Source organism: Odontesthes bonariensis, chromosome 22, assembly GCF_027942865.1.
Source record: "Odontesthes bonariensis isolate fOdoBon6 chromosome 22, fOdoBon6.hap1, whole genome shotgun sequence".
NCBI classification, from domain to species: Eukaryota; Metazoa; Chordata; class Actinopteri; order Atheriniformes; family Atherinopsidae; genus Odontesthes; species Odontesthes bonariensis.
In genome coordinates this window covers 10402666-10423219 of record NC_134527.1, presented here as the reverse complement: position 1 = coordinate 10423219, position 20554 = coordinate 10402666, and the positions used below count along the sequence as shown (strand labels likewise).

General features: G+C 40.1%; 1 protein-coding gene across 1 annotated transcript in view; it reads right to left on the bottom strand.

Moving 5' to 3' along the window:
- The window catches only part of LOC142372481 (matrix metalloproteinase-17-like), a 72843-nt gene that overhangs the window by 39676 nt on the left and 12613 nt on the right, over window positions 1–20554 (bottom strand). The window contains exons 2-3 of the mRNA XM_075455392.1: window positions 6106–6238; window positions 5767–5902 (exon numbers count right to left, since the gene is read on the bottom strand). Of these exons, the coding sequence (XP_075311507.1) occupies window positions 5767–5902; window positions 6106–6238 (269 nt within the window). The remainder of the gene's footprint in view (window positions 1–5766; window positions 5903–6105; window positions 6239–20554) is intronic.

Sequence of the window (20554 nt, the reverse complement as noted above, 5' to 3'; positions counted from 1 at the left end):
AACGTCGGTGACTTACTTGGGTAAGTGCAGCATGGTGTATTAGTGAGGGGAAAAGGGAAGAGACAAGCTGGAGTTTAATTGGGATTAAGGGATCAGCCTTGGCACAGAGGCTCACAGACAACATCACAAAATTTTTTTTACTTATTGCTATTGTGGAAAAAGACATTGCTTGAGTCCAAGTCCCTAAAATGAATAGTCACTCAGCCAAACCACTTATCTTTTCTTTCCTTCTGTGAAATAACTGACACTCACCACTAAGCACGTACTCTGCGTACTCTCACGTACCATTCTCAGATGTGAGTGAAATATGCGAACAAGCAGAGAGGAGTGCGGAGTGCCAATCAGGCTCTTGTCAGTCATGCAGTGGTGAGCAAAATAGGGAAGAAGCCGGTGAGTTGTTGCTTCTTACTGTAAAGTAAATGTGATATTTTAATTGTGCAGTCGCAGGTACAGGTTCAGACTTTTGCTTGATTAGGGACTCCCACTACGCGTCACAGTTTACAATAAGTGATGCAGATACTAAAAGCCTGTCTGAGTACTTCTCTCAAAGTCATAGTTCTGCTCAAACTTTAAAATTCTCTGTGGGTGTATCTTGAGTTATCATCACGGAGGATACACTTAATGGCAGTCAGTGGAAACAAAAGTCTTTGGGCTCACTGTTTTGAACAATATTGTATAGAGCTGCTACCACATTAACATACTGTGGCTATTCATACGGAACGACATATACACCACTTTTTTCTTGTGAAAAATTCCTTCCATCCACTTTCTATACTCGCTTCATCCTTAAAGGGCTGTAGCCTATCAGTACACCTGTCGCAAGTCCATCACATGGCCCACACAGAGACAAACAATCACACAACCTCACACTCACCCTTAGGTTCAAGTTAGACTCATCAGTTGTATTTTTTGTCAGTTGGAGGAAGCCAGAGTACCTGGAGAGAACCCATGCATGGGGAGAACAAGAGAAATACTCAAAGAAAGGCCCCAGCTGAGAATTGAACCATGAACCTTCTTCCTGTGAGTTGATTGGGGCTAACTAGCACAAACCATCGTCTATGCAGATCAAATTAGCTACAAAAATCTGTTCAACAAGAACAAAACTTACTGGCAACTGTGCTCTGTTCAAATTTGCTTTGCAGTTTTAACTTGACTTGCTATGAGTCTAATTCAGGTCAGCTTTCTATACATTCTGTCAGCACTGGTCACATTGAGGTAGTAGGTCCTACTTACTGTAATCAATGGACAGAAGAACCATTAGCTATATTGTTGTATTTATTAATCTAAAGGAAAGCTTTATAAACCCTTGAACTGTGAAGGTTCATTTTTGTTGTCTGTCTTTCTGTCTAATCAGGAGATTACACAAAGGCCATCAAGTCAAAACATTATGTGCATGCCTCTTTTTTTAAAAAGATAAGAAATGAAGAAATAATCTATTGGCTATTGGTGTTGTAACTCTCAAGGGTCATCCACAGCAAGAATAATGATGTGAGCATCCACACATCAAAGTTATATCGTTCTGTAAACGGTGAAAGCAGGAACAGGCTGCACACTGCTGCAGTGCCCAACATCAGTTACAGGATCTCCTGGCAATCGTCAGAGAGGAAATCAGTAAAGTACAAACTTCAGAGAGCACATCAGTGCTAAGCGCTGAAGACCTCTTGGCATTGTATCACAGGTAATATGATGCTTTTTAAAAAGTTTGATTTTCAAGCTAATATCACGTTAATCGAACGAAGAATTGGTAGCCTAGCTCTGAGACTGATCGATTTCAGAAGAAAAGTACTTACTACACCATCAGTTCACATAAACTAGGTATAATCAGAAATATCAACAGAATATCAATAAAGCACAGGTTTTATCTTCTATCTTTTCTTACTTTAAAGGGTATAAGCAATACCAGGGAAACAGTGTGAAGCACAGCATTAGATCCGTCTATCTTTCAGGACTATAAAGGAGAGGATGTGACCCCTCCTTGTTTTTTATTGGTTTTCAATATTCTATTGTTCAAACAAATCTAAAAGTGATCCCAACAATTTTGTTTTCCACTCTCACTGCTGTCTTCCACTTGAAATAAAGCAATATCTCCACCCATTTTTTATACACTACTGTACTGATAGGTCTTGATCCACCCCTCCTTTCTGTCATGATCCATGTTATTTTTGTGTGTTTTTCTGGTTTCTCTGTTTAGTTTTCTTAGTCTAGTCTTCCCATTTCCCCTGGTTTTGTTTCTTCTTCGGTGTTTTTTGGTTTGTACAAGTTTAGTTTATAGTGTTCCAGCTTGGCTGTGATTTTCATTTATATTTATAATAAACCCCCTATAAGTTTCCTTCTGGCTCTTGTCCCGTGTCTGCACCTGGGTCCTCCTCCTTTGCGAAAACCATGACACTTTCTTTAAATTTTGTTCCAAGGACGTAGATTTTCCTGTAATCTATTAAAGTCATCTTCTAAAGTCTTACAAAGTTTTCTTTTGGATATTGACTGCTTTTTCACTTATTTATGTTCCGGTCTTCAGAAGAAGGTGTCTTTTTTTAATCAATGTAACCAGTAAACAGTGTCTTCTGAATAATTCAAGTATAAAAAAGGCACCTAACTCAAAGAATGAACTAATTTCATGGATTTTGCTACCAGCAGCTTGTGGCAAAGACTCATAATTTACACAATATATTTCTACTGATGTTTGTACATTTAAGTAAACTGCTGCACGTATTTCCTGCTTTCCTGGTAATATTGACAGAAATGACAAATGCACAGTTGAGAAATTATCATTATAGTTGCTGCTCTTGGCGTGGATAGCCCTTAACAACATTAATCCATTCATTTAGGGTTCATTCTTTCTCCATTTGGTTGTAAATGTGAGCAGGGCTGACGATTGCTCTGCTCCGTACACCTGATTAATAAAACATAAATAGCTTTGGAGGTGTACGATGAAATTTATATTCTCTTGCAATACGTATGTTGCAGTGTTCTGAATAATTATAATTTGTGTGATCTTACTGATGTGGTGGATCACCACACTAACATTTAATAAGGTTGCCAGGTTACACCTGACTCATTAACTGTTGCTCCTTTGTGTCCGCTCTGTCAGCCGTCTCATGTTTGCCCATATATTCTTTTACGCAAGAGACACTATCAAATATTACATTTGAAAACCAAGCACTGAGGGGATGGCTGTGCAAGTGTCACAACATCCTCTGAAAACAGAGGGCGAAAGCATTCCCGAGAATTAAAGTGGGGACCAATCTAGGCAGAATTTCCAAGGCTGTGTTACGATGCGTTAGAATAGATCTGTACCGGAAATCTCTATGGATTTAAAACCAGTTCATAATCCATCACTGTTCCTGTGCACAGTTCTACAAATCTGAGTGCTGTGAGTGCAAAGGCATTTCACTGGGCCGAAGACACGGTTGCCTTATTTTAGCACAACGCGAGCTGACAGGAGTGGAGAATGATTGGCAACAGTACAAATAAGAAAATGAAAGTTAAAGCACTTCAGAGGACAGCAATGTATACAAATATCTGTGTCGGAGAATGTATACTTTATCTTTGCATGTGTAGGTTTGTATTATTTCCCAATTCAAGAGTGTATTTCATACTGTGCACATGCACACATACTGGCCCACACAACAGCTTGAGGCTGCTCACTGTTGAATCAGCCCTGATGATATGTGTGAACCAGCAAAGGCTGTGTTTTATTGGCCACTGTCTAGTACAATACCAAACAGCAAGATGGCAAGTTTAATATGAGCTGGTCAGAAGGCAGATATGATAAAGTAATGAATGGGAGGACCAGTAATGATAGCAGAAGCTGCTTTGTTGAAACAGCCTGGAAGGTCAATGATAACTCTCGTCCCTGAAGCCTTCTGACGCTTTTTTTTTGTTTACCAATCTGCATTTCTAAACCCTGCTCCCAGCAGTTGCTCAAGTGAAGCTACACAATAATAGACAATTGGACCTTGGCTTAGCTCAGCTCACTTGGGTTTAAGTTGTAGCTGGTTGTCAGGCTTCTTGTTATGTACAAATAATCTCTCAAATAACATACGTGCCTTTTTGAACAACCTCCATAGGAATGCAGATTTCTCCAACAGTCCATAGACATCCATGTCAGGTTAATAAGTGATTTTAAAATGGCCGTAGGTGTGCACATGTTTGTCAGTCTCTTTGTGTTAGCTCTTTAATGAAGTACGCCTCTTCAAAGGTGTAGCCTTCCTCTCGCTCAATGGCAGCCGCAACACTCAACAAGAGAAAGCGGAAGGATGCAGCTTTGTTCAGGCAGGATTCAAGCTATCTCAAAACATCGTTAGAAACCTTTTAAACCACTCTCACTGCCAGCCTTCTCATTCAGTTTGGAACTAAGTATCACGAACATGGATGAGAATTATTATGCTGCAGGGATTTTACTACGTTAACTACGTTATGGTTTATCTCTGACTCCTGGACACACTATTGGAATTCACTGTAATTAAGAAAATTATTTGAGCAGGAACTAGTTTTAGGTTGACACGAGGAGATAATTAATTTAATTAAAGCGGCTGCCTGGTTAGACCTTTTAATATTCTGTCATTTAGAATAATTAATGTATCTTGAATATTTTCATGAACTTTCTGCTTCTTACTGCACTACAGAGATAACACTTCATTTTGAATATTTAATGAGTTATCCTTAGGGGTATCTGTACATCTGAGAGGAATGTATTGTTGGCTGTTTATCATAGGTTTCTATAGTCCAAATGCCACAGTTACAAAATGCTGTTCTTTTGAGTGAGAACCGGTTAAGAGAGCAGAGGATTTTGTCAGGAGGAAGAGTTCTCTAAACTGATCTATCAAAGGATGCACAGATAAGGGTAAAATATTGGGAGTGTTTACTTACTGCTGAAGCAGAGATGTGATACATTGGACTGAATTTGTTCAAATAAACTATAATTTTCAGATCTGAAAAAAAAAAGAAGAAAATATGCAGAAACATTATTTATGCTAGGGCTGCACAGTGGTGGGGTGGTTAGCACCGTCGCCTCACAGAGTTTGCATGTTCTCCCTGTGTATGCGTGGGTTCTCTCCGGGTACTCCGGCTTCCTCCCACCGTCCAAAAACATGCACGTTAGGTTAATTGGTGTCTCTAAATTGTCCCTAGGAGTGAGTGTGAGTGTGGTTGTTTGTCTCGGTTGTCTCTGTGTGGCCCTGTGATGGACTGACGACCTGTCCAGGGTGTACCCCGGCTCTGGCCTAATGACTGCTGGGATAGGCTCCAGCCCCCCCCGCGACCCGACCGACAGATTAAGCGGGTATAGAAAATGGATGGATGGATGGATAATTTATGCTAAATAAACTTTCAGGTCACCAGGAAAACCGCAACACACATCATCAATAATCAGCCAACTGTATGTCACCGTAACTTGAAGTTCCAGTGCAATATTCATCACATTAAAATGAGATTTAATTACCTTGGTCTTATTAAAAAAAAAAAACAAAAAAAAACAAAGGCTCCAGAGTGGAGCTTTCATGGTTTTTGCAACAGCCTCCCTACTTGTGCTTATAGGTATAATATTGTCGTGGCCCTATTTGCAACAGCACCGTAGCCCTAAGAATAAAACACAAATAAATACAGATCATCTTTTTGTTCACCATTCAGTGTGTCGTTACACTTTTTGGCCATACATAACTGGACCATGACAATTGTCATGTCAAAAATAATGTAGCAGATGAGAATCAACATTGTTATCCTGTATTATTGATAAATCTGTCTTGTGAGCATATTGCTGACCCCTACCTCCAGGACAGATGTCTTTTATTCCATTTGTTCTGAGGAGTCGGACTCCGTTTCCTGCGTCCCACCATCCCCTCGGCCTGAGATACATCTGGTAGTGAACATCTGGGTGTTTTCATCAGTCCCAGAGTGGCTTGGTCTACAGTAGAGGGAAGAAAAGGAGAGGAGAGGATAGTTTGATTGTGTCTGCAAGGCGCTGAATCAACTTTATGAACATTTCTGAGGCTATATCTGGTGGTTTTTCCTGATTGCATCATGTTATTACTACAATGTATTTAGCCCCCATCCAGCAAGAGTAAAAGCTCTTATGCAAGATTGCTCCAAAAACACACTGCCACATACCTAATACTCCAGTTTCCTTTAGCCCTCCAAACTTCTGCATGGCTTTGATGGCCTTGGTCAGGGCCTCCTTGGTCTGAAGTTGGCCAGTCACCGGGTCAGGAGGGGGGAGGTAGCCAAACTTACTCAGCCAGTCCTGGAAAAGAAACGGTAGACACAGAGTTCAACAGAGTTCAGTCCAGACATTTCAAGGTCTCCAAGTATTCGAAAGCTGCTGAGAAACACTGACATCTGTTCATGTTTACTGTTTGGGGATAGTTTGTCTCCATGCACAAGCACACGCACACACACACACACACACACATATATATATATATATATATATATATATATATATATGTACATGCAGGTTTTTTTTTTTCTTTATTCTTCTTGGAGCTTCATACATGAGCTATTCATCTACCAACCAATTCTCTGCAAGGTCTGTGGCTGAAACTGGCTGGAATTTGGCTGGCCTTTGACTGGGAGAGGCAGGTCTGAGCTGGTGCATCTATATGGGACACTCTTTCTGCAGGGCATACAGAATAGTGATGGTTGTGAAACAGTTTAATGAGCAACACTAAGAAACAATACTGGACAAAAACAATCTCTATCTTTAAGGTTGTTTTTAAAAAAAAATTAATGTTAATTAATTCACAAATGTAATATAAATTAAACTATAATGCATAAAAATCATGTGTATAAGGGTAACAGTGCAACAGTATGTACGTTTGAAATAAGTGAAGTTGCTGCTAATCAAAGCAGCCCAGCTGACTGCATCAGCTGGTTGTGGAATTTATAGAGGGGTTGAAGTGTCTAAGCTGCAACCCTCTTTCCTTTTTTCTTTCTCACTTTCTTATTTTCCACTAAGGTCTCTCGTTGTCTTGCTTCTCTTATTCCCTGCCCCCTTCATTTTACTTAGCTGCACGACAGCCTTCTTTTCCTCCATCCTCATAGGACAGCTAATAGGAGAAGGCAGATCTTAATAGGTTTTTGATAAGCACTCATCTGAGGTGAGTGATGCAGATCGATTGCAAGGCTACCCTTCTGTACTGACAACTCTGAGTAAATCCCATTTGCTGAATGACTTGAGCTTTAGTAAAGCACTATCCGGCCCGATTATTTGCGTCCTAATGTTTTGCTTCACCATCTGTCTTGTGGAATTGGAAAGAGGTAGCACAGGAATTGAAGTGACTCTCAGTAACATTGTGGGAGATGACAAACAACAACAATTTCATGCAAAAAGTGGTGTCCAGGGTAAGTGGGAGATGTCAAAGGACACTTCCACTTTATATATATATATACAGCATGCTTGTCAAGTAAGGGTTCTTTGAAGAATGGACATGAATGTCAATCAAAGTTGGGTTTTTTCGACTCTAAGATGTAATTGGTTAGTCCTTTTTTGCAATAAATTCACTGCATGTGAAAAAAGGGATTGAGCAGAAGGACAAGCTTTTCTATAATGGTTGCACTACTCAGGCGAACGTAACATGTTATAATCGTACAGCTCTGACCTTATGCATTGTGCTTCAGCGCAATGTTTGGTAAATACTGCACTCATATTATTCTTTCTGATGAGGGTATAACTAATAAACATTAATTCAAGAGTAGCCAATGTGTGAATGAATAAAATACTGTCACTCTCCTCAATAAAAAAAAGTGGAAAAGCAACGGTACTAAAGTTCAAATATCTGGAACACCACAGCCAATTTTATTGAATTTGATTTGCCCTCAGGACGGCTACTGCTGTAGGTGCTGGAATATGTGCTTAGCTTGATTTTTATGCTTGTTGGTAAATTATTTTTTGGTATTCAACCTCCACTGAATCAGGAAACTATTCAACTGAACAACTTTTTTTCTTTTTAAACAGAACAAAATTAAGAGTGCATTAACACGTTAATATTGAGTTTATTTTACAGTCTTAAAAGTTATTATTGTTAATAACCAACAGAAACTTATTAACAAAGAAATTAGTAGTTTCAACAAATGTCCCAATACAATATTTATATGCTTAAATGATAGGTCACGATGCATGCCCTGGTAGATCAGTAAAAGGTCTACAAAGACTACAAAGCTTAGAAAATCTAGCAAAGCTTAGTTTCTTAGACTTTAGCGTAGCAAAAATGAACAAATGTTCTAATTGGCAAAGCTTATAGTTTAAAAAACATTAGTTTTTCTGTTGTGCATTACTAAAAGCATAAGATAGTGACCACAAGTCGTAAAAAGGAGTGATACTGGGTGACATCCATGAGCAGTTGGGCCCGTCAAATAGGTTTAACCCCTTTCCAGAATATTTGGAACTTAAACGTAGGTGTCAGTGGCTTACCTTAAGGAATTGCCTGTTTTATGTATCAAATCCATTTCACACACAAACTCTAAGTGTTGTATATTTAATGGCTTCAAATTAACATATTGGTAAATGGAAGCATGCACATTTTTCATGAAATTGAAACACTATTCATGATAAATGCACACAAAAAGCCACAGTTGGAAAACATTCGACCATATTTGGAGAGGTGGTTTTTCATCTCCAGAAAATTGTTGCCTTTAAATAATACATCTAATTTGGTATTTTAGCACTCTGTCTATGACATTTTTATTTTTGGGGCAGTTTTCCTGCAGCATATTTATTGCCTGAAACGGTCAAGTTTTTTTTTTTTTAGATTTTATTGTTCATAACAAACTGTGTGTGTTTAAGCCATTGTAGCTTCTCATTATCAGCGCTAATAAAAATCTGTCACTATGAAATATTCTATTGAGTTCAGTAATATGCTGAAAATGGTTAAATCTCATACGGGATGTCGATACATGCTGTTGACAGATGGTTTTCTTTTTCAAGGCTGCAAACAACGTGTTCAGGTTCAAATAAAGAAAAAAAAGACTCACAGACAAGTGGATAACAAAAAAAAACAAAAAACACTTGCATCCCCAGTGACAATAGAGTGAAAGCTCAAACATAAAGATTACAAGATTGCATATAATGAAGGAGGAACGGAGGAGTTTAATAAGCTACAAAAATTGTATAAGCAGCTAAATTAGTGCTCCTTCAACCTTAAAATAAAGAGAAACGAAAAAAGCTCACTGTGGGAGATAAACAGAGTATCTGAAAAAAAACTCTAACAGTCAGGCGGCGGCCCACTCGTTAATTTCCAATTAAGACAGTTAGGCAAACACATATACGCGTGCAAAAAACCCCAAAGAACTTTTTAGAACTTTTTTTTTTAGAAATTTGTCCAACGCTCTTGTGTCAATAGCCGCTTTCGGAAAGAGCCGTTCTAAGGACGCAGTTATCAGAACTGTCCTACTCGAATTTCGTTCTGATAACTGTCCTTCTGTTTCAGTCTGCATTCGCACATGAGTCGGGACCTGATAGGGACTAATGCGCCGCGCGCAGCCGTCTGCGTCAGTGACGTGTAAAGGGCGGATTATACTTCTGCGTCTATCGTCTTGACGTGTTGCTTTGCTCTGGTCGCGAACAACTTTTCATGTTATGGTTCTGCAACCTCTAGTCTGGAATTTCTCGGGACGCACAGCAGTTTCCCCTCGCGAGAATTTCGGTGGGTGGTGACGGGAACTTCGGCGGCGCTGGCGGAAGTGTTTGTTTTTACAAAAAAAAAAAAGTGTATGCAAGATATGGATCTGGAGTTGCTCGACATCGAAGAAGAACAGTTTTTTTTTTTGGAGTTGGCGAAAATGCAAAGGTAGAAGCCACACAGACAACCGGAAAGGCACACCGAGGACCAATCACAGCCGCTTTTGTCTGCGCACTTCCGTTGGTGGTCTGCGTCCGTCCGACGTGTAGTCAGGATTTTTCTGAGGTGCACGACGACGCGCGCAGAGCCTCTGCGTGGGGGAGTGGTCAAGATTTTGACGCTCGCAGAGGCTCTGCGTCCGAGCGTCAGAGGCTTTGCGCCTGAAGCATAAATCAGGCTTTAGCCGTTAGCCGTTTAGCGCCACATTCAACAACAAAACAAAACCCGTAAAAGTAGGAGAGAAGAAAACACACCACAAAGAAGCTAATATGGAGAGCGGGGAGGCCACCGTGTTCATGGTCTGCATGATGGTGATATTAATCATGGACGATCAGGCGTCTAATATCGAGGCTGGAAGAGCTCACAGAGAGAGTCAGGAGACTCTCTCTGTGAGCTCATTTCATGAAGGAAGAAAGGAGAGCAGAGGCTGCAGACAAATGAGACCAGTGTAAGTTTAATTTATTAAACACCCGCCGGTTCTGTCTGTGTCTTATGAGGAAACATTTTAGCCGTGATAGCATGACATGGGGCGGAGCTACCGACCACCACACACCTCCCTCAGATGCGTTCTATAGAACCATGAAAAGACCCGACCTCGGAGAAGGAGCTAAATAGTTATAGGAACTAAGGGAGAAAGCCCCGAGTTCCTTTATGACCGAACACGGGAGAAAACGGCCCCGCGGATTAAAAGGTTATTAGAACTGCCAAAGGTTCCTACAGTCCGAAAGCGGCTATTGTAGTGCATCCCAAATGAGGAACCTTTTTAAAGGCTGACATGCTTCCATTGTTAACTGCTTGCCACAACTAATACAGAGATGCTTTGTTTCATTCTCACTTTTCTCTTGTCGGGCTGTAGAGCAGGATCAAAAAAAACTTTCTAAAAACTAAAACAAAAAAAAAAAGGAGTTCAACCAACTGCTTAAAAGAACACAACTTACAAGTAGTGTCCGGTATTTTCACCACAGTCATCATTGTGAAGTCCAGCTTTTTTTATCTCAGGCAGCTGGCAAAGGTGAAGCCATTCCTCGCACGCTCGTACTTTGAGACAGTAATCCACGCCTTCATCACATCACGGCTGGATTACTGCAATGCATTTTATCTTGGAGTCAGCCAGTCCTCCCTCACACGTCTCCAGTTGGTTCAAAACGCTGCCGCTCGCCTCCTGACTGGAACACGTAAGAGGGAGCACATCACTCCCATTTTAGCCTCCCTCCACTGGCTGCCTGTGCATTTTAGAGTCCATTTTAAGATTCTTTTATTTGTTTTTAAATCTTTAAATGGACTCGCCCCGCCTTACCTCTCTGAGCTGCTCCACCCTTATGCCCCTGCCCGGTGCCTCAGGTCAGCTGATCAGCTGCTCCTGGAGGTACCGAGGGCCAAGCGGAAGCTCAGAGGAGACAGAGCCTTTTCTGTTGCCGGTCCGAAACTGTGGAACGACCTCCCGCTTCACATTAGACAAGCCCCTTCACTGCCCATTTTTAAAACCCGTCTTAAGACCCATTTTTATTCCCTGGCTTTTAACCCAGCATGAGACTCTGTTTCTAGTATTGTTTTATTGTTTTTATTATTTTAATATTGTTGTTGTTTTTACATTGTTCTTGTGTTTTAAGCCTTGTTTTATTTTGTGTTGTACAGCACTTTGTTTCAGCTACGGCTGTGTTAAAAGGCTATATAATAAAGTTTGATGATTGTAATTCATTCAATAATATGAGAGAATGGAGATGAATGACAAAGGAGAAGAGACAAAGCAATTTGTGACTTTAAAATCCTTCAAAAAAAGAAAAACTACCAGAGATATAATTATTTTGAAATCTCACAAGCACTTGAGTCCCACTTTTAATAAGTGTAGTTTCTTAAATGGTTTTTATGTGCCTGGAGCCTGGACGATAAAAGCTCTCTAACTTCAACAAAACTTTGCAAATTATCACAAGCCTCTCATTCAGTTTCGCCCATAAAATCTCAGTGGAATCGTATCTGACTGAATAAGTGCACACAATCAGTCACAATATGGCTGCCTTATAACCACATTACGCAAGGGAAAATTAAAAAATGAGTCAAATTGGAGTAAGCTTGAAATGATTGCATAATAATGCAGTGTAGCATCACTGAAGAAGAATTTTCCATCAGAATTTTGAACTAATCCATCCTTCGTGAAATAAGGATTATTTTGGTATAAAGTATGGTATCATTTAGTTAAAAATATGAAAAGAAAGAACACTAGCATTGGTGTTTAGCAGTAGAGAACCTCAATGGGAGGATGTAGATAGATAAGAAATGGATTACTTCATTTTCTAAACACAAAGACCAAAAAAAGCCAACAACACTATGGTAAGTAGTCCAGAAATAAAAAATACAAAGATGTAGCAGAGCGTGGGAGAAGTTGAACTTAAAGGGATAGTTCGGGATATTTGACATGAATCTGTATGGCATCACCATAACCAGTGTCGTGCATTCAAACTGACTTACCTCCTGTGAGCCGAGTTTTTGTCCAGTGTTGGTCAAGGCGAAAGTAGTCCGGCTTGTTTGCTGGGGTCAAGAAATTAGCGCGTTTTTCTTCCCAAAACAGTACGTGTGCTAAAGAGTGATTTATTTCATCACAAAAACCGAAGCCGGCAAAAGTCACTCCTCGGTATCACTTGGGCCCTACTGTCTCTCATTGTGTATCAGTGCGCACGTCATTCTGACCGCGAGCTGTGCGCACGAGTCGATTCACTTTGTTTACTGCTCGGGAAGATGTCTGACAACGAGAGCGACGAGGAACATATTGACTTCCGTTCAGAGCCAAGGGGGTATCTTTATGAACCCGTTTATACTGAGGAGGAAGTTCGCCAAATGGACTTAGATCGGGCAGAAAGAGAGAGGGTGGACAGAGAAGTGATGGAAACAGAAGCTGGAGCCAGTTCTGGAGCTGCGATACCCAGGGTGGCCGACAAATCCTGGTGCACTTGTTTGAAGTGCGAAGTAATGCAGACAGAGGTGGAATGTTACTGCTGCCACGAGTGGGATTTAGTTATGCCCCAGATACAAAACCTTTCCATAGATGAGGATGTCGGCGGCCGCGGGACAGCTGCTGCCTGCATCACAAATAACGGTGACTTCCCTGCACTCCTGAATGCAGGCGTCTTGAGAACTTTTTTCCATGTTCCCAAGATCAACTGGAAGAGGCGTCCCAGACCAGCTGGACCCGATGGCCAGTTGTCTGCAGAGTAAGTGTTGAGCACTGCCAAAGAACAGAAAGACTCGTGCGCACAGCTCGCGGTCAGAATGACGTGCGCACTGATACACAATGAGAGACAGTATAGGGCCCAAGTGATAACGAGGAGTGACTTTTGCCGGCTTCGGTTTTTGTGATGAAATAAATCACTCTTTAGCACACGTACTGTTTTGGGAAGAAAAACGCGCTAATTTCTTGACCCCAGCAAACAAGCCGGACTACTTTCGCCTTGACCAACACTGGACAAAAACTCGGCTGACAGGACACTGTCGGGGGTAAGTCAGTTTGAATGCACGACACTGGTTATGGTGATGCCATACAGATTCATGTCAAATATCCCGAACTATCCCTTTAAGTTGGCACAGGGAATCACAACAAGTACTCCGACTGAAATGGCCGTATAAATAATCTTTCATGCCCTCACTACGGCTTATTGTGGCATCCTGCGGAGGGCCACCCCGACAAGTAGGAGAGGGGAGATATGACTCATATGAGTGTTTCCACTTCAGAGCAGACATCTTTATCAAGTCTTTCGTTTATAAGCCTCAAAGCCCTCATAGGGAGAAGCGAAGAGTTGTTGAAAATAACATCAACTAAAAATCCCTTAGAAGTTAAAACTACTTGGGAAGGTTTTAAAAAACAATCGTGCTCAGGGCTTGAAAAGAACATTCTTCTCTCAATGCGGACGCCACCCTCATGGACGCCAGCTTCACCCTTTACATGCAGTTGCTCTCACGGCCACTAGAGCTCGTATAGTCTGTGAGTATGATATCACTGGCTGTAAACCTGTAGAGAAACCTGGTAGCTCATACACTGATGGTGATAATGGCAAAGAAAAATCATGCGAGTGGCAACAATCTAGAACCTGGTGTGAATCACGAATGGGATGCAAGACTCAACAGAATGCACAAGGAAGTAACAATTATCAAACAATAAAAAAAAAAGCTGTATAGCTATAACGTGTGAACAGTGACGGAAGAGACACAGAACAACACAGAACACAAGAAAACCCTCGGAATAAGACATGTGCACTCACAGTAACACACTGTCTATGTGACTGCTACAGCTGTAGTCTTCATTAAAAAAAAAACTTCCGTTATTTCTGGAATATTTAAAAATTCACGCAATTCTTATTTAAACTGATTTAAATAAATACAAGACAGGCCCAGTGCACACATGTCACTGCCTCCACACAAGCTGCTTTTCTCTAACAAAGAAACGCAGCCGCTAATGTGATTGCATCATGAGAAGAATGGGCTGCACACAGAGTAGAGACGCACTTGATTGATGGGACGGTTCCTTTTTCCATTCGTAATGTTACTGACAGCGCTTAATGAAAACAAGTTCACAAAATCCTACATTCACAAACAATCTCGCAGTGAAGGAGGACTGCTTTGGCAGTAGCCTACTGAAGCTGTTTTTTATTGACTTCAGAGAGCCCAATGCTTGCTGAAGTGAGGGCTTGACCCCATCTTCGAGCTCCGGCTCAGGGGTCTATATCACTTAACTCAACTGCTGCTCAAATGACCTGCCAAGCCCACATATGTTAGATTTCACTTTGATTCGTGTGTCCAAACCTTCTCATTTGGAGACTTAAAAAAAAAAAGGCCATTTGTTTTCTCACACGAGAGAACTGATACCACTCTCATGTCTGTTGTGTAACGATGAAGCTGCTAGCATCGGCAAACCATTTGGCTTTTTTACAGAAACTAGAAACAGCTCTACCAATAACACAATATACATAAAGCTCACGATTTAGCCTGTTGTATTGAATTTGTTTAAATAAAGCGTGCACGTAGCCACCTGTTTCTTGGTTGACACCATCTGTGGAGTCAACACTCATCTGGGAAAGTCAGCTCGTCTTTAACCGATTTTTTTTTTTTAGAGTTCTCTGGCTCAAAATATTACTTACAAATATTACTCATTTACTTAAAATTTTAAATGTTCAGTCTTCTTTTAACATTACTATTGTCTGTCCATTCACGGTGAACTTATGTCAGATATCCCATATAACTACATTGCAGTGAAGCATGCGATCCCATTTCTCTTCTTGTTTAGCAATATGCTTTTAATATCAGCAGCAGCATGCAATCAGCTTTAAAAACACTTCAGCACTGCCAATGAGGTGAGTATTTTCAGTGGCTGTATACATCACGGGAGTCATGGCTTCACTGTTGCTCTTCACAGTGGTACAATTAGCCTGTATAAGAAATGACGTGATAATATACCACCTACTGAAAGAGCTGTCAATGTTCCTCAGCATGTAGCCCAGACTGATTTGACTCTTTGCCTTTTTGTTTTCTTTTTTCTATGATATGCTAATCTAGGGTTTCATATTATAATTTTGGGGGTTGATTAGAATGGGTTTACAAGCTTTAATGGTCATAAACTGAGTCATTTAGTCGTGTTGTACACTGCCAGTGCAGCATATCCCCAAGTTTTTATCTCTAGTCTCTTGAAAGCCATCTCACTAAAAGGCCCTGGTGAAAGCTGCTTATTCTTCAAGCTCATCTTATTTGTCTAATTTGTATTACCTCATCTCCTTTAACATATGCTGCCTGTGACCCAAAAATGATCCAAGCAAAGTTTCATTGTCTGAATATCTAAAATGCACCCAGAGGAGAGAGGAGCCTTGCTGGAGGAGCTATAAGCAAAGACACATCAGTATATCTTCAGTGGTGTTTTTGGCTAGATTTAAACGGGGTGTGGGACTTTATTTACATTATAAATAGAAGGGGAAAAAAAATCAACATTTACACAAGCCAAATATTAGTTGATGCAGTTGTGTCACAAGGCCTTTGAGGCAATCTAGAAGCAGTTTCCTTCATGGCACAGATCAACTTTCCCTGTTCTGGATTCTGTGGTTCTTTTCACAAAAAAGCATAAACAAAAGTCATGACCTCAATTTGTTCCATCATTTTTATCTTCCTAGGTTATGGTTACCTTCAATACATTGGTTGGACATTATGATGGCACATATCATGTCACAGCAGAAATCTAGTGGTATAGTTGTGAACCCCCCCCATGAGATCGAGAACCCTTCCAGGCACTACATTACAGCCCTGCTTCATCTGCTAAATGCAAGCAGCAAAGTGATAATGGCACCACTTGAGATCAAAGCTGGCTGAAAGTCACTTTTAAGAAATGGGCTCCATGTTCCATTTCAAATTAATTTAAGATTCACAAGATTTTTGCAAAGTACTTTGACCTTGGATATTCATTTGACCAGATTAGCAGTATCAAAGGTCTAAAACTCAAATAATTTAACGTTGTACACACTTTAACATTTTTCAAAGGAGTCGTTGAACCAATGATACTAATTTCCGTACTTCATTCTAAACATATTTGAAGGTGCCCTGTGCTATTTCCATATTGTTGCATTTCTGGAATGTCACACGATGTGGGAAAATAAAATACAATCACTCTGCTCACTCACAAAACCATAAAAAATGGAGACATGCACCTAAAACTATTGCTACATAGCACTGCCAGTGATCTAACAGGTATTGCTAACTACAATATGATCTAAGCCTCTGAAAAGTCCATTGGCTTTAGAAATATTCAGAGTATATTTACATCTCTTTAAGAAGATGAAGTTCAGAGCAGGATCTAACGAAGGCATAGACACGATGCACAAAAATAACTTTAAAAATAAGAGGCTGCAAGGGCAGGGAATAGTCAAACAGTAATTCAAACAGCTTGTCTAAACTGCCAGTAACAATGGAGGGAATCTAAATGGAAACCATGGAGTACATATATATTTAATGGGCATATATAGAAATCAGATCATTTCAGAATAAAACAGGAAGCAAGCTAACTAAAGTGGAGGAAGACAGCAGACAACATCAAGAAAAATTAAAAAATGCAAAGTTAAAAAAAATAACAAAATAACCAAGAATAATAGACCATGATGAAGTTCACCAAGCAACAACCGCTGGGACTGAAACATGAAGCAAATACAAAAGTGCCAAAAGTTGATCCTCAAATGCCAACTGGAGGTTGTTTCCGTCTAATCTAAATGTTATATCCCCTGTTTTACAGCAGAAATAAGCTGCATGGTACAAGAATAGCTTTCCTGTATAGTTAATTTCCATCTCCATAATAATGATATGTAATCCAAATATAGTGTTTACTGTCTTTTTTTTTTCTGTTTCTATTTCACACAGAACTCAGTGGTCTATAAACCTGAATCACCGCACCATATTCATACACTGCACACACATTCTGCCTTTTATTGCCTCACAAAAACACAAGTGTGGAGTGGGTATTACAGATTCTGACATCTGTGTGACAGACAGATGTGCATGTAAAGGATAATTTGCCACTATAATCCTAAAACCTGGTCCCTGTAATCTTTTGATATGGTGAGGCCTGGAGAGGAAAATGCAACAAATTCGAATATCCAAATAGAAACACCGAGAGCAACTGTCTAGAAGCAGTCCATAAAGAGGATTTAGTATTTAGATCAAATAAGTCTATATGACTTCCCTCATGCCAATAGAGGTAATGTATTTATAGCAGGATGTGGCATTGATAAAAATATTATGGGATGCAATATTCATAGTATTTATGCATAAAGCTTGTTGGAGATGGAAGTCAGAGCTCTTTGGCACAGATAAATTACTTGGACTTACCCTTATTAAATGGCTGCAAATACAGGAAACAAAGTGAGACAACTGTTCATTGTCTCTGTGCAACAGAGCTGCTTGCTCATGTCCATAAAAAGATGGTGCTGAAATAGAAAATCAAGACTTGTGTGAGACTTCGATTAATGCAGGCAGAGAATTGAAGCTATGCTTTACTGCTGATGCATCAGTTATAAGTGTTGTCTTTGAAATGGGAGGTGGCTGAGACACAAAGGCAGTGGGTGAGTTTGAGGAGAGATTTTTATCTGCCTTTATTTGGGTTAAATCTGCCTCACTCTCTAAGGACCAAGGAGCCTGACAGCTCAGAAAACTTTCTACGGTATCAAACTCCTGCCTCAACAACTATTTCAATTGTGCATGGATACATTTTCTACAACCATCCATTCCCCCATACCACTTTAATCCTATTCAGGCTTGTGGGGAACTTTTCTACATCGACCAAAACACAATGGTGGATGCACACTCCGGTACAACAGTGTTTACAGCCAGTGCTTACAATTACCCAGCTTGGTGTGGACAGCTGTAAGGCATTTTCATTTACTAATATCTCATTCGCTTTACTTGAGGCCCCAAGTAGGAGTGAAAAACGAGTTTCCTGTTTCAGTGTGAGCTGCGGCTGGATAGGGAGGCTAACATTTGCTAGTTTTTTCCAAAATGTACTTGCTAATAGATACGAAACAACATGTTACATTAGAATGTCTAAAAAAGGGTTTCACCTAGCAGTGTACCATCATCCAGTTTGTAAAATATCCCCAGACTCCATGAGTATCAGTCTGGCACTGCTGATCCTTCCATTTTTAACCATGTTGGGCCTGTCGCTTCACATCCTCTTTGATTCCTGTGTTGAAAGGTTGTCAGCCAACACAGACACAGACATGAGCTCTGTGCCTTTGGTATCACCACAACAACATCTTTCCAAGTAGAGTCAGTTTTGCATCTCTGCATGTGATCTCTGCTGTCTCACAATACCTCCCTGTTTAGCCTAATGAACAGCTGCTGAGTCGCTACATCTTTGCCCTCTCTGACAGGAAATGAGTCACTGGGAGACATTTAACCCTGCGACCTCAGTGACTCCCAAAGGGTCACAAAGTAGCACACTCCATTATAGTGTTTACATTGTTCCTTAATACCTTGAGGATGAGGCCAGATCTGTGGCTAACCTCCTGGACTTTTAGAAGGTATGAGGCTATGTAGAGGCAGGAGAAAAAGGGTGTTTTCTTTTTCACGTTAAATGTCGATGATGACAATGGAATGACCTCAAAGAGTCCCTACTTCGCTTCACCTCTTGCACAGACAATTTTAATTGACTTAACTTACAAACAGTGAGTTTCAGCATGGACCGACAGTCTCTTGTGGATAGCAGTGAAGGATGTCTGGAGCAACATGGAGTTTTGGAAAAGAACACACGAAAGAAAGAAAGGAAAAATACATAAAACACAGAGAAGCTTCAGGCAGCAACAGAAAAATGAATAGATACGGAAACAAAACAGCTTTATTCTCTTAATGGAAATAAGATAACACTGCAACTTTGTGTTGTTGTTTTTTTTTCTTGTCTGTTTTGCGATTACACAATCTACATAATCTGCCATGAGGCATAAAGCTAAAGATGAAACATTTCTTTAATGTTCTAAGCATACATTACATTTTTTTCCCATCTTCTCCAGTATCACTACTTACAAACATATTTCTACTTTTAGCAAGATAAAAGCCTAGTTCTGTGAGATTATCGGGCTATCCTTTTTGCAGCCCTCTTTTGAAAAATATCTGTGGAATTTTTATGATGTTTAGGTCAGAAGATTAGGAGACTGAGGGCAAGGGTAAGACCTTCCATCTACATTCCATTGCAGATTTTGAGGTGTGTTTTGGGTTATTATCTTGTTGAGGAAGGATGGCCTTTTCACCAGCTGCATTTATACATACAGGAAATATTTCATTTATTTAGTTTTTACCAGAATTTGCTGCTATCAAATCCATCCATCCATTTTCTATACCCGCTTAATCCGTCGGGCAGGTCGCGGGGGGGCTGGAGCCTATCCCAGCGGTCATCGGGCCAGAGGTGGGGTACACCCTGGACAGGTCTGCTATTATATATACTCTATTAATATTAAACTATTATGAAAAATAAAATATTCATTGTGCCACCAGGTGCAGCTAAAGCTCAAAGCATAATTGATCCACTCTTGTGCTTAAAGCAGAGGTGTTCTTATTATTGAATTCTACGCCCTTTTTCTCAAATCATACCTTTATTTAGATGTCTCTTTGCAAACTTCTTGCAACTAACTTTGAGTTGAAGGTACATGATTGAATTTCTCTTCATGACTGTGAACAAACCCTTCAATCTGTTAACCCTGTTAAGAGTTATCTCAATCTGTTGAGGTGCACCTTTCTCTTTTTCACGCCATACAAACATTATTTTCCGACATTATTTAAAAATCTTCTAAAGGATCCTTTAGAACATCAGCTAATCTTGTTCTCATATTACTATTCACAACAAGAGATTCTGACCTGGGACTTTGCATGCTACCGTATGCAACATTATTTAAACTAGTTGGTAAGTATTAAGCAAATATCTGTCATAACATCTGACTCAAGCACTTTAAATGATGTGATCTGGCAAAATCACTGACAGATGGTCAACCTCATTAAGGTCAAATAAATACACTTTTGTATTTCCAGGTGTATTTCGAGGAGTTTTTTTGCTACTGCTCTGCAGTTGGGCAAATCATTTCATAAAAGTTTCCACAAAACAAAAATATCCTAATGTCCATATTGACATTCTAAACCTTATTACTGACCGGGCGAATGTAAGAACTGCAACCTGGGAGGTAAGATCTCTAAATGCATATAAGGAAGAAACTAAA